The 14,433-nt window shown below is 38.2% G+C and overlaps 1 protein-coding gene across 2 annotated transcripts in view; it reads left to right on the forward strand.

Moving 5' to 3' along the window:
* EZH2 (enhancer of zeste 2 polycomb repressive complex 2 subunit) overlaps positions 1-14,433 on the forward strand; it is a 51,558-nt gene that overhangs the window by 29,719 nt on the left and 7,406 nt on the right. For both annotated transcript variants that reach the window (XM_080611186.1, XM_080611185.1), the window contains 7 exons: positions 198-341; positions 900-1,002; positions 1,632-1,795; positions 8,076-8,167; positions 9,496-9,736; positions 10,148-10,317; positions 10,686-10,780. In XM_080611186.1, the coding sequence (XP_080467312.1) occupies positions 198-341; positions 900-1,002; positions 1,632-1,795; positions 8,076-8,167; positions 9,496-9,736; positions 10,148-10,317; positions 10,686-10,780 (1,009 nt within the window). The remainder of the gene's footprint in view (positions 1-197; positions 342-899; positions 1,003-1,631; positions 1,796-8,075; positions 8,168-9,495; positions 9,737-10,147; positions 10,318-10,685; positions 10,781-14,433) is intronic.

Below are 14,433 nucleotides of genomic sequence, written 5' to 3' on the forward strand. Positions count from 1 at the left end.
TCTAAGAAATAAATACTGAGTATTTTTAACTCTTCTCAGTTCATACACTGAAACAAAGAGGGGAAACCTACGAAATCGTTTTTCATCAATTACAGCGTTTTCAATATACATAATTGAATTCAAGTGTAGGGAGGATTAAAAATACTTCATATACACCTTGTGCTCTTCTGTTCACTCCCAATTTTGCTGACTTTCAGAATGTGGATTTATCAATGATGAAATATTTGTTGAGCTGGTCAATGCACTTGGTCAATATAGTGATGATGAAGATGATGATGATGGAGATGACAATCCTGATGAAAGAGATGACAAGCAAAAAGATCGGGAAGGTAACAGGATGGGTATGTCTGTCTGCAGACTTTACAAATTAAAACCAAAAAACGCTCTTTTTTTAATCACTCAATAAATTTATTCAAACCTTCTACTTGATAGTGTTCAGGTCTAAAGTAGCACCATTTTCTTCATCATTTCCTTTGTCATTTAGCTGAAGAGTTGTACAGAGAATACTATGAAAGGTGCTTTTGCTAATTTTTGTTTATCAGCATATTGAGACCGTCAAATGCGCACCTAAAATGAGTTGAGTATCCACCTAGTAAATGCTTTGGTACTCCTCAGAAAATGCAATATCATTATGCTAAAGTAGGCAGAGTTCTGAATTGCCATCTCCATCTGCTGGTGAAATAATGGTTTCTCCAAATTTTACTAGTAAAGAGTTCTTTCAGCAGGAAAGATCACTTAATGCAGTTTAACTTGTGGGTCATGTAGAAATAAAAACCTTTTGCTTCTTTTTTTTATTAGGATTTTGGCGAAGTTCCCCTTTCTCTGAACACCTCCTAGAGGTAACAAAGGAGCAGAAATATAATCTTTCTGGTTTCCAAATTTGTTTGCTTCTTTGACAGAGAAAGAAAGCCACCCACCTCGGAGATTTCCTTCTGACAAGATATTTGAAGCCATTTCCTCAATGTTTCCAGACAAGGGTACAGCAGAAGAATTGAAGGAGAAGTAAGAAAGTATTTCTTAAGATATGTTGTGGTGCTGCTTTATGAAACAAAAGATTCTCTGACTTCATTAAATACTGAATAATTTGAATTAAATTAACCAATATTTAATGGACTTCATTAAAAATTGGCTAACAGCTTTGTTGATTAGGAACGGTCCCTCTTGCAGCTAGATTCTGAGGCCATTGTGCAACTTTGCAAGTGATACTTGACTGGAATTGGCTGTTCCCACCAAGTCAAACAACACAGAAGTGTTTCTTAGCCTTGCTTTCAAACTATTAAAAAGTGGATGCTTGCATGTGTTTCATAATCTATATTATTTTTTTGAAGTGGTAAAATAAAAGCTTTTCTTAAAAAAAAGAGAAAAGTCATCTTTTTGGAGTTAATGAGTAGTCTATATGAGAAAATGGTGGTCCAGGAAGTAAATGCATTCTTTTCTAGCCAATTTTATATTTGTATTAAGGAATGTGGAATTAATAACTTGTCATGTCACTGACAGGTTGACCTTTCTAGCTGGGACATACTTCTTAAATTTCTTCTAATTTGCCACTGAAAACGCAGAGTGGTACTGGAATCAAAAATTACTTCTTTTTTATTATGCTGAGTAAATACAATTTCTTTCTTTCTTTCAAGATACAAAGAACTGACTGAGCAGCAGCTTCCTGGAGCTCTTCCTCCTGAATGCACGCCAAACATAGATGGACCAAATGCTAAATCTGTTCAGAGGGAGCAAAGCCTGCACTCTTTTCACACCCTCTTCTGTAGACGCTGTTTTAAATACGATTGCTTCTTGCACCGTAAGTACAGTTATAGGGCACTTGTATAGCTCTTAATTTTTGCAGGTTGGGAAACCTAAAAGTACCATAAGATGCAATACAGAAGGAAGGAAAGAAGGAAAAAATTGTAATAATACCACTAAAGTTTATGAAAACAACTTGTTCATGTTGACATAATTTAACAGTGAAAACTAGACCTCAAAAAACTGAACGCAGCTGTTTGGGGTAGTTTGTTGCCCTTTTTGCACTTAGCAGTTTGTATAGACTTCCTAGCTTGGACCAACCTGTAACATTCCTTCTCTTATAGTCCTCGAGAAAACGACATTGTTTTCTACCATTTCCTGTTTGTGCATGGAGAATAAGTTATATTTCTCCATAAAAATACCTGGTTATTCATCAGACTTCTTTAATTTTCCAGCAGGGAGAATGAATAGGCATGGACAGTTTTGTTTTGTATTCTCTGGGGTTCTTTTCTAGCCACTTGTACGTGGTGATTTGAAGAAGAATTGTTTCAGACAGTTGAATTTAGAAATTGTGATATCCTTTCCATTGAATTAGTCTTGTGTTGTCCCATTCTTTTGGGGGAAGGATTTAATGAGAAGGTTAGCAACGATGTTAAGGTTTGCAAAGTGTGAAGAATAATAGAGCTTCTTAAGTGCTACTTGAGACAATTCTTTCTCTGAGAATGGAGTCAAATGTAAAGGGGAACCTAACAGTCAAATATGAAGTGGTTTGACTTGTAATTGAATATTGTGATGCCTTCTCTTCCAACTTAATTTTCTCTTCTGACTGAACTGTTCATTTGCATGTTCCACTGTGAGTGTGCATGCGTGTTTGTTTGGAAATCTTTGTTTTGTTAGCAGCTCATCATCTAGCACACATGCTTGTATTTGTACGTCACACTGAAGGCTCTCCACAGTGCTGGTTTTTGGTATCCCTTAGTTGCCTTTCAGTTTGAGGAGGAACTGGAATTGTTCTCAGCAGGTGGGGAGGAGGGAAGCTTTTCCTGTTCCTAGTTTCTTTAGTATTTGTGGATTTTGGAGTTAGGTCTGTTAGTTTCACTTTCTCTTTGCAAGCAGGCCTTGCTTGAAATGCAAAGAAAGATGCTCTTACTTCTGAATAATGTTTAAGAACAATAAGCTTCTGGAGGTATACCTGCTGCCTTGTCCAGCCAGGTTCAACACAGTGAGTTCTGTGAAGTTGTAGATTTTGTTTAGAAGTACCTTAGCTGCCTGGATGATTCATTCAAAGAAGTGCTGTGTATAGCCTTGGTCAGTAGGACAGGGAAGTGAAGCTGTATGCTGCCTCTTGGCAGATCCATTCATCTGGCTTGACAGATGTTCTTGACACTCTCAACAGTCTAGCAGGGTGACTGAATGCCAGTCTAATTTGATGACTTTAAAAGGATTTTGGATTTTAAGTCCTCAAGAAAGCATTGTCCAGACATAGTGAGAACAAACTTCTAGTAGCACCCAAGAAGACTTTAGGTACTGCTGCAGTGGTGATTTTAGGCCATTTTTCTCATTAATTTTATAAGCTTGTAAGAGTTTTCAAGTGAAGATACGGGCTCCTCTAAAATACACATATATTTGATTACTCCCATAATTTATATATATTTGCCTTTCATAGTCATTTCTGCAGATTGTTGGAAGTAGAACTGAAAGTATCCACAGACCACATTTTCATGCCAACTACTCTGGAGCCTGGTATTAACAGATTTGAGTCCACAGTTTCGAGGCCCCAACTCTGAGACTTCTTTTATTCTAGTGTTGTGAAGGACAGGTTCATAGTGTTGTTCATTTTGGTATGTTCTTCAGTGCCAGATTCAGCCAATGACTAAGTCCAGAGTCATGTCACTGAAGGACCCCAGTTCTTACACTAGCAGCATCCTTTCAATTCTGTGTTCGTAACCTTCAGATTGAAGACGAAGTGTTTATGCTTAAAGACTGCCTAAGTTCTTGTTGCTGGTGATTTTTTGATAAGTCCCTTAGGTTAGTATTCTTTCCAAGGTGGTGTGTGTCCAAGGCCTCATTTTAAACCATGCCTTGTACTTAAAAAGGCCTAAACCTGAAGCTATCTCTTCAGGTTTTCAGGGTCATAGCAGAAAGAAGGAAGAATAACACTTCCGCTGTGGAAGCATTCAAGGTGTACCTTTGTGTCAGTATGAAACTACCGGTTATGATAATGCTCTTCATGACAGCTTATGCAGCACTTGCATTGTCAGTGATAAAAATGTATGTGATACTTGATCATTGCAAAGACATCTCTTGGCACTTGATTTACACAGTCACTATGTAGCCTCCAGCCTGGACACCGAAGGTAGAAAACCGATGCTTCGGTCACCATTCCCTGGAGACATACCCAAATCCCACCACTACAATGCCTGGTCACTGCTTTGGACTCATTGCTTCCTTCTGCTTTTTGTTTTTGTAACAACAAAGGAAAAGGATTGCTTCCTGTCTTTATGTGTCTGTCTGTCTGTGTGTGTCTGTCTAGAGCTAGGGATTGTTCTGTTAAAAACTGAGAGTGCCAATTGTAAGACCTCTTTGCTTGCTGTGAAATCTTAAGGCTGTTGGTCAAATCCATCAGATGCTTTGCTGGGAATAAGTAATTCATCAAGAAAAGCCTGCTCTGGTGATAGGAAGGCTTCATCAGCAGTTTTTGGTATCTCTGCAACAACTTAAATATTTAGCTTCTTTAAAAAGTGTATAACATTTCTACTAGCCCCTAATCAGTTGTTTGTATGTTCTACTTCTTCCAATTGCCAAGAGCTAAAGGGTGATGTCCTGGCTTCTGCAGATGCTCTTTTTGATGAATTACTTTGGGAATGTGGTGGGCTGTAGTGATCAGATTTGTTCTTTGAAAGCTGCAATTCTCTGGAGAAGGCAGAGAATTAAAAAACCAAAATCAACCCAGGAATTCTATTAGGTCTGGGTTTGATTTCTGTAATTGCCCCCTCTTAGAGTCCATTTTTGTTACTAGCTTTATTTTATGGAGTTTCCAATCTTTGTTCTAGAGCATTTGGGTTAAATATTAGAAAAGTTATCATTAGACTTTTAATGTGTCAAGTCCCCTTGACGACCTGGCAATCCCTTTATGTGCAGGTGATGACATTACTGAAAAAACTTGTGTACCGACTTCATTTGCTGGCAGCAAGGAATTATGCCTATATGTCTGGACTAACAAAGAATTTAGAAGAAGGAAAAATATCAGGTAGGGAGAATTTCCCAAATAGCTTGACTGTGAAGCAAATGTACATTTCAGGCTAAACTCTTGCCTGTGTACTTTCACGTTATGAAAAATATCAGATTTGAGCCCATTGGGAATGAGACAGGTAATAAATCTCAAAGACAGAAAACATGCTTAGTGAAGCAGTTTTAGAATGACTTTCTTAAGGAAGTCATTGAAGAAATATGGAGTTCAGTTATTTAGGAAAGTCTGCAAAGTAGTCTTTGGTTAAAAAAAAAAACCCACCGAACTAACAAAACCTACTGATATTTGCAAGACTTGTAGTGCAGCTATACAAAGAGTTTTAATCTTGTTCTGGGTCCTTTCGTTGTGAGAAACCTCCCAGAAAATACCTCACAACAGAGAGGTAGATTCTGACTTTAGTTGTCAGTACTTCGACTATGTTGTTCTTTTTTGATATAGTGGAATACAAGATATGGTTTAATATTAAGTGTCAGATATAGTGTATTTTTGAGGTCTTGCTGGTTTAAAAAGTCAAACATTGATTTGTTTCACTGTGTTTCAAACTAAACTGGTCTTCATTGTCTAAAGGAAAACAGGGGTTTTTTTAAACACTCATTTTAGGACCTAGCACAAATGAACTCCTGAGAGAAACCTTTGAATCTGCAAAATACATGTGAATAGTTTTGATTTCTGCATATTGCAGCGGTCTGATGTGGGTCATGGCTTGCAAACCTCTTCCTGTTCTTTTGCCTTGTTGCCAAATGATTTTCCTTGTGGTTGAAGAGAGTGTAAAGCCCTGAATGAATGAAACAGTATATTGTGCTGGTCTAAAGGTGCAGTGTTGAAACATGTGGGTTTTTTCTCCCTGCACGTTTGAGTGGAGGGGCTCCCATCGTCTCATTTTTTTTCTTACAAGCTGGAAAAAGGTGGAATATCTTTGCATTAAGTTGCAAGCTTTCTTTGTTATTTAGCATATTTTACCTACAAAATGTATGAGCGTATTGAAATGCATAAGGAGCGATATGTCAGGTAAAAGCTGGAATGTGGGGGAGGAAAGAGTAGCATAAATTATACCCCTATACTTGCTTGCAAATAATCTTTACATATCTGTATGTCCATATATGGTAAATTGAAACTTTTTTGTGATTCCAGATTCATAAAGTGTAGTGTATTTCTCTGGAGAAAGTGATGCAATATTGATTAGTGAAACTTTTATACTGTGTATACATTTTTAAGGAAGCTTTCGAAGAATACATTGCTTCCCTGAGGTTCCCATGTGCTGTCATTAGTGCAGGCATTACTTATAGAATTTATGATTTGATTTCCAGTACACCTTTCCTTATGGGAGGGAAGCGTGAAGTGATGGTTCCAAGATGGAGTGGTTTCATTAGAGAAGCTCTCTTACGAAGTATTTGTCACTCTTGGTCACCCTTCCCACTGGTGCCAATAAGTGCTTGTGGAGCTATGTGCAAGCCAGATCGCTGCAATGAGATTTGCTTTATAAACTTTGCCTGTGAAAACACGTGAGCTCTGCCCACATTCTTTAAAAGGGAAGGAACTGCATTTGAAAAGTTCAGTCTTGAAAGCATAGTGGGCTTAGAGAGAAGGCCTTGTGTACAATCCAGACAGAGATGAGTAGGAAAGCCTATGGTGGTGGCTTATTGAAGGGGAAGGATGTCTGTGATATTGGTCTGGAACAGCTCTTATGGATTAATATGGGTAACAGGGTAACATTCTTTCAGATTAAACATTAGCACTTTTTCTTCACTGAGTGTTGAAGAACTGTGGGTTACAGCTGCCTATCTGCAACTGTGGTGAAACTGTAGCAGAAGTGCTTTTACAGTGTTGGGAAATCGTGTTTTCAGATGGGTGTCTTTTGTAGGTCCTCATGGAGCATTAGGAAACAGGCAGCTTGCACTGAGTAGTCTCTCTTATTAACTTGAGTACGGTCTGCATTTTTGTTCCTTGCAGTTGTGTATGACACTGTTTAACACACTGGGTGGGGGGGAGTATTTATTTACACACACATATGAATATTTTTATACATAAATTTAATATATGTATTAAAAGAAAAAAATGCATGGCTCGAGCATGGGAGAATTCTTGTTTAAAAGAGAATTGCAGAAAATTAACGATGGTATTTTGAAAAGCTCCTGGTAAAATGTGGGGCCATGGATATGAATTCTTGTGAGAATCTAGCTGCAGGTTTTCCAGGCTTCAGTTAAGTAGGAGATACAGAAGAGTTATCAAGACTTCCAGCAGAACTGGGAAAGTCAGCCTCTCTGAAAACATTCTGCTGGGAGACAGAGGTTGCATGGGAAGAGAGCTGGTAGAGATGAGCTCTGGCAAAGGGAATGGGTAGGGAACTCTCTCATCCTGTTATAAAGGTGCTCATGCCCAGTTCTGCTCTATTCCAAGTCACTGTTCTGCAACTGATACAGAGCTATTTAGTCCCTCAGATACATGAGCAGACACTTCTCTGCAAGTTGCAGGCATAACTGTGGCTGTTCTGATCCACAGTGCTTTGCAATGCTAACTTACCCTGCAGCTGGGGTATGAGAACTGACCTTACCACCTGTCAGCTTATTTGGAATGCTGATACACTAATAGAGTAAAATGCGTATGTGCCCTTCTCTCTAGCAGAAATGAAAAGCAGGTCCATTGCCTTTCCAAAGTGTGTGGGGTTGGATTTTTTGACAAGATGATAGAAATTGCACACCTGAATCTTACTGGTTGAAAAAGGATCATGCATTAATAGGGGAAGCCCTGAATAATTCTGTTTAACATGGTAATGGAAGTAAAGTCTGTTCTGCTTGCTGGGAAGGGAGACTTAGCAATTTTTCCTTGATATGTGAAACAAATGGGATGATTGTGTTCACTGATGTAAATAGGCATATGCAAAATTTAACCATGTGCTGTCTCTGTATGTAAGTGGTAAGTCAAATGTCACCAGATGGGGTTTATTTTATAGGGTTTTTTCCATTTCTTATAATTTTTATTCTATTTTTAGTAAAGTCTTGGCAAACCTTGTATTTTGATATTGTTTGGGATTAGGTATTGAATGTATTTTCATAATAAAACTTACAAATGTGATGTTTTGATTCAACAGCATTCCATGCAACTCCTAATACTTATAAACGAAAGAATACAGAAACAGCATTAGATAATAAGCCTTGTGGACCGCACTGTTATCAACATCTGGTAAGATAATTTCATATATTAGAATTCACTAAGTGCTAGTGCTAGGAAGCTACACTCAGTGTAAGGACATGCTGAATCTATGATAGTGCATATACTTGTGGGCCACTTGCAGCCAAGTATGTTATCTTCAGCTTGTGCATAAGAAAAGAGGTAACTTGCAATCATCAAATGAAAGTCTAAGTAGGAATAATGTCAGCTCTATTAGATGTAGCCTAAGATAATTGTAAGGAAGAAAGATTTGCTTCCTAATAATGTGTTGCTGCTCTTGTGTCCAATTTAGTCAAAGAACTGGGTCTTGCAGACTTATAGCTCTCTTGTAAGTAAAATTACAACTCAAAATGATAAAGGTGTTTTAGTTTGCTGAAGGCAGATTCTATCCAGTGTTTGTGCTCTTAAGAAACAACAGGGATAGAAGTTAATAAAGTGAAATCCCTAATAATATAGTTTCAAATTTCTCTCATACTTCTCCTAATTTTTTTAGTATGAGAAACCATCTAATTTTCCAATCTGGAAATTGGCTATGCATTGTCAGACCCTTTTCCACTAGAAAACAGATTACCAGTGACTGCATTTTTAAAAATGCAGAATGCATATTGTATAAGTGCCATGTGCAAGAACAGTTCTTGTATTTTGAAGAGTATTTGTGTGGCAAATTCTCTTATTTTTTGTCATGTAGAAAAACAGAAATTTACTATTGAGTTGTTTTTCACTTGGCAGTCAAAATGAAAGTGGAACTCAAATACTGACATAAATGTTTTGTAAATGTAGGGTTGGGGTTGTTTTCATTATAGCATCAGAAGTATTTATGGTAATGGTTAGAGTACATTTAACTGGAATTTGTGTGTATGTGATTAATTTGTAGAATAATGCAAAGTTATATAGTATGCAAGTAGAATGTGATCTCCCCCAGTCCCTGACATAGGTGAAAACAGTTTTTGCTATGAGGTTTTAGGCCTCAGCAGCTTTCCAATATCTGAAGGGGCCTACAAGGGTGCTGGAGAGGGACTCTTCACCAGGGACTGTAGCAATAGGACAAGGGGTGATGGGTTCAAACTGAAACAGGGTAGTTGAAGTTAGATATAAGAAGTTCTTTACTGTTAAGGTGGTGAGGTGCTGGAACGGGTTGCCCAAAGAAGTGGTGAATGCTCCATCCCTGGCAGTGTTCAAGGCCAGGTTGGACAGAGCCTTGGGTGACATGGTCTAGTGTGAGGTGTCCCTGCCCATGGCAGGTGGCTGGAACTGGATGATCTTAAGGTCTTTTCCAACCCAAACCATTCTGTGATTCTATGGTAATTCTTTTACTGAGAATGGTAATGTTTTGTGTTTAGGAAGGTGCAAAGGAGTTTGCAGCTGCCTTGACTGCTGAGCGCATAAAGACACCACCGAAGCGCCCTGGTGGCCGCCGGAGGGGAAGACTTCCAAACAACACCAGCAGACCTAGTACACCGACAATAAATGTGTTGGAATCTAAAGACACAGATAGTGATAGAGAAGCTGGAACTGAAACTGGAGGAGAAAACAATGATAAAGAAGAAGAAGAAAAGAAAGATGAAACATCTAGTTCCTCTGGTAAGGCTAGTCAAGGCTTCTTTATCCAGTTTGCTGCAGTGCTCAAAAGAATTAAAAACAAGTTGAGCCAAGTGATCCTAGAAACCATGTATTTGGAACGTATGGATCTGACTCAAAAGACAGTAATAACATGAGCTTAATCAAAGAGAAGACTAAGAAAATTTCCGGATAATCTCACCTTTATATAGAAATTGAGACAATGTAATTTCAGTAGCTACTGTTACCTAATTTTTAACTTCTTGAAGGGGCATGTGGAAAGTGCTGTATTGTTGTGGCACTTAAATTAGAAAAAAACCAATAGAAACCTGGGATATATTTAAGGACAATTCATTATTAGACATTTTTAAAGGCTATATAAAATTTTTGGAACATAGTCTTCCATTGACCCATACGCTCAATTATGTATTACAGAAGCAAATTCTAGGTGTCAAACACCAATAAAGATGAAGCCAAATATTGAGCCTCCAGAGAACGTGGAATGGAGTGGTGCAGAAGCCTCAATGTTTCGAGTTCTTATTGGCACCTACTATGACAACTTCTGTGCAATTGCCAGATTGATTGGGACGAAAACGTGCAGGCAGGTAAGAAAGGAAGCTACTTACTAAGGATGGTAGCACTTTACTTTTAAAACTGAAGAAATACTAGTTTTGATTACTAAAAGAGAAAATTAATGAATTTTCTTGGTTTTCCCAAGAATGCTATGATCCAGAATTCTTGCCACAAGTAGATAAAAGTTAGTTTTAAAACTGTTTTAAAATAAAATTTACAGGAGTCTTAAATTAGACTATCTGTTGTTAAATGACAATCAACTTTAAATGTATTGAAAAGAGACTATGACTGGATATAATCTGTCAGTTGTTGGTTGGAGGAAATCATACTAACTTGGAAAATGAGCAACTTTCTACCAGTGAGAGATTTATCGTGGATGTATTATGGTATCTCTTGTTAGGTGTATGAGTTTAGAGTAAAGGAATCTAGTATTATTGCTCCAGTCCCTGCTGAAGATGTTGATACTCCTCCCAGAAAGAAGAAAAGGAAACACAGGTAAATCTGTTACTAAATAACCTTAGCATAACAATAAATTTGAGATACAGGGGATCAGAACAGAAAGTATTTTGGAGGAAAAAGTCATGCAATTCTTCACCTTTTTCTTCCAAAAGCAAAATTTGCAGCATTAGAGCAGAGTGATGTTTTGGTTTCAGACGAAAGGCTTACTGCATTGGGAAGTGTAACCTTCCACTTCTCTTACCCTCTCCCTTCTTTTTAACCTCTTTTACAGCCAGATTCTTCTAGGTGTATTGCTGCAAGTAGTCAAACTAAGTTAAATTAGAAATTCTCTACACAGCTTGTTATAACATTCAGGGTATTGTGGCGTAATTTTGTTTGCAGCAATAAATCATGAGTTTTAGAAGTGTTATAATGGGATTCAGTAATGATTATATGGTATTTCCTAAATTAAAGCTTATGGGGTTTTTATGGTGAAGCGTCTTGATTATGATTCAGATGGTCAGTAAGCAAAAGCGTTCTAGCAAACTAGAGGATTGCCTTTTTCTTTTAAGAGATACTATTCCTTTGTAGCACCTCAGTTTTGTAACCAGAACTTTAGAGGACCAGGTTAACAAGTTATTCGAAGTGAAGCTGCAATGAAGAACAAAGCCAAGCCTTTTGCTTGAGCCACAAAGACCATCTGAAACAATTTCTGTTGAAATTGGGAACTCAGTGGCTGCTGTCTGTCAGTGAAAGCCGTTTTTTTTTCTTTGAGAATCCTGAGGTTTGAAAAATGCAACTCTGCATTGAGTAGTTTTATTCCTGGGGATGAAAACATAGGAGATAAAAAGCTGACTGAAACCTAGTGAGACCATTTCTTTCTGCGAGCAATAAGTACACTTTTTTTCCCATAAAGTTTCCTATTTCTCCTTTTAACTTCCCTTATTTCCCTCGAGTTTGTTGTTCCAGTTCTTCTCCCAGTTCTTATCTCTTAGCTTGACTAAGTATATTTATTATTTCCAGGCTTAGGGAAATCCCTGCTACTGGCTCAGATACTGTTGACGTGGAGTAGCATGTTTCTGCTTTGTAGCAGAGAGGCAACTGATGCAAGTTAGGAAAAGATTCAGTGAGCATCTGGAAGAGATCCTATTCACAGCAAAAGCTATTGATTTAATGCTCTTGGCACAGTTTTCAAGTTTATGGGCATTTGGTGGGCTTGGCTGTTTAAACTTGGAGTTATATTAGCCATACTGCGACTCTGGGAATTAGTTTTCTTTCAGATTGAGACAGCTTGCTATCAAAATGGTGCCACTACATCTATTTGAGAAGAGCAACTAAAAGGCTCAAATGTATTTTGAAGCTGAAATGGATTGTATGGTTGCCATGTTGACATTGTTTTGAAGGAGTTTTGAGACTTTTAGGGGGTATGTTGTTTAGGGTTTTTCCCCAAATAAGTAAAAGCAGATACCATTACATGGGATTTCTTGATGTTGTTTTGTTATTAATTAACAATGTAAAAACTTTCATGCTAGCGGTTTAGTTTTTGAAGTGACTTTTAATTCTTTTAAATCTCATTGAAGGAAGGAGATAAATCTGTTGATTTTCCAGACTATGTGGCAATCCAGCTGTCTCCATTCTTCTATGTGCAGTAGTCTTTTACAAAGGAAAATCATTTAGCCCATCTACATACTACTGTAATCTGAGCACTCTAAAGGTGGCACACAACTAGCAATTGGGAAAACCATCTGGAAGTCTTTCTCTGTTTCTTAAGTTTCTTTTAGTTGACTTTACTTACTCCTAGAGTAAGAAAGCTGCTTTTAATGGCTTCTTGTAACTGATTTGATAGCAAATTTTCTTATGAGATTTCTTCCCATGTGATCTTGGTGCCCATATAGGCATACTGAGCAGCTAGCTGGCAAGGCTACAGCCCTCTCGGATAGTAAAAGATATTCTTTTCCTCCTTCCAGTGTCCATTTTGTTAGATAGCCACAATGAGGCCAATTAATGAGAGAAAACACTTGTTTTCTGGAGAGCCAGTAAGTGTCAGAGCATGTCCTACATGTCGGACCTGGCAGTTTGTAAAAACTCTGCTTTACTGGAGGAGCAAGTATTTCACATAGATGCCAATAGAAAAATCTGAATCAAGAAAGAGTATTGGTCATTCTCTTATGTGTATGGGTTTTTTTCCATTGCTGGAAGCTGAGTTATATTTGCTTTAATAAATCAGCAATCCTTCCTCTGGATTAGTAAGGATCTGGTTTTGATTGTAAGGCCATGTAATGCTGCTTCTCGATTGTTTTTGTTTTCCTCCCTTCCCTCATCCCCTATTCTTAGTTTACTTGGTAAAATTTATTTGAAAGGATTTCTTTTTTCCCATTTTCTGGTTTTCCTCCACCTTCTGCTCAGCCGCTGTTCACTACATAAGTTTCAGTATGTTACATGGCTCTCTGCCTTAGAGTTCAGGGTGCCTTTAGTAGATACTTAAAGTGTCACTGTTATCGGGCAGCACATGCAGTTGAGGCATTGGCACAGATACTTTATGTGCCACCTGGTTGGAAAGCTGAGTCTTAGAGTGGCGAGGAGACTTTGGATAAGATGATTTGGGAGGCTGAAAACAAGTCTTTAAGTGCTGCCAGAAAATCAAATGCTGCACAGAATTAACTAAGATACATTGACATCATTGGCATGTATTTTGAGTTTTCAGTGCTGTTTCTGATAGCAGGGCACCCCTGTACAGAGAAAGAAATGCTATTGTTACTTCTTTCTTTGCATTCCTACTGCCTGATTAGCTTATAGCTGTGCCTCCTAAAAACACTGGTTGTTAGCAGAGAGGAGCAATATTTTTGACAGCTTCTGTCATAACGCTTCTGGAAACACTTGTTTTCTAAGCTGGCTATCCTGCAGATGTCAGGAACCAGATGTACATATCCACCTGCTTGCTTGGAGATCTGCCACTGAGTTTCCAATTTGCTGCCTTGTTTTTTACGATGCTTCAAGTCATGAGAGCTTTGTCCATTCTGTCTTTCCCTTTCCTTTGCTTCTTGGTGCATGGGACCAGATCTTGCTTTTTTTTTTTTTCTGGCTGAGATAGCAGATTACAGGGCAGATTGATAAATTAGTCCACTTTTAGTATGGTACTCATTCAGGCTTCAGCTTGTGCACTAGCTGTGCGAACTTGCAGTGCTTCCTGGCAGTTTTTGAAAGTTACTAGTCAATGGATGTACTATTTGTGCTCATCAAACCTCCTATGGAATTGGTCAGTGTTGGCAGCTTGCTTCATGCTGTCTTCTGTCATTCCCCACAGTTCATGCTTACACTGTACGTCTGCAGCTTCTTCCTTACTAGGTTTTCTTCTTCCTGTGACACCACTCTCTTATAAGAGTGGCTAAACTGATAGAATCATAGAATAGTCAGGGTTGGAAAGGACCTTAATATCATCTAGTTCCAACCTCCCTGCCATGGGCAGCAATGCTTCACCCTAGACCATGTCGCCCAATGAATGGGTGAAAAAGGATGCCTTTGCCATTGTGACAGTTGTATTTGATTTTCTGTCCATTATGAGATGTTAGGGTTAATGCTTTGATGGTGGCAATCTTTGTTATATATTCACCTGATCTTGTCCATACAGCCTATAGTTTTCCATGGAAACCAAAAAGTCTCAGGTGGCCATTAGTCAGCTAGTGGCATTTAATGTTTGAAGTATTAAGATA

Source organism: Psittacula echo (genome assembly GCF_963264785.1).
Source record: "Psittacula echo genome assembly, chromosome: 2".
In the NCBI taxonomy this organism is placed as follows: domain Eukaryota; kingdom Metazoa; phylum Chordata; class Aves; order Psittaciformes; family Psittacidae; genus Psittacula; species Psittacula echo.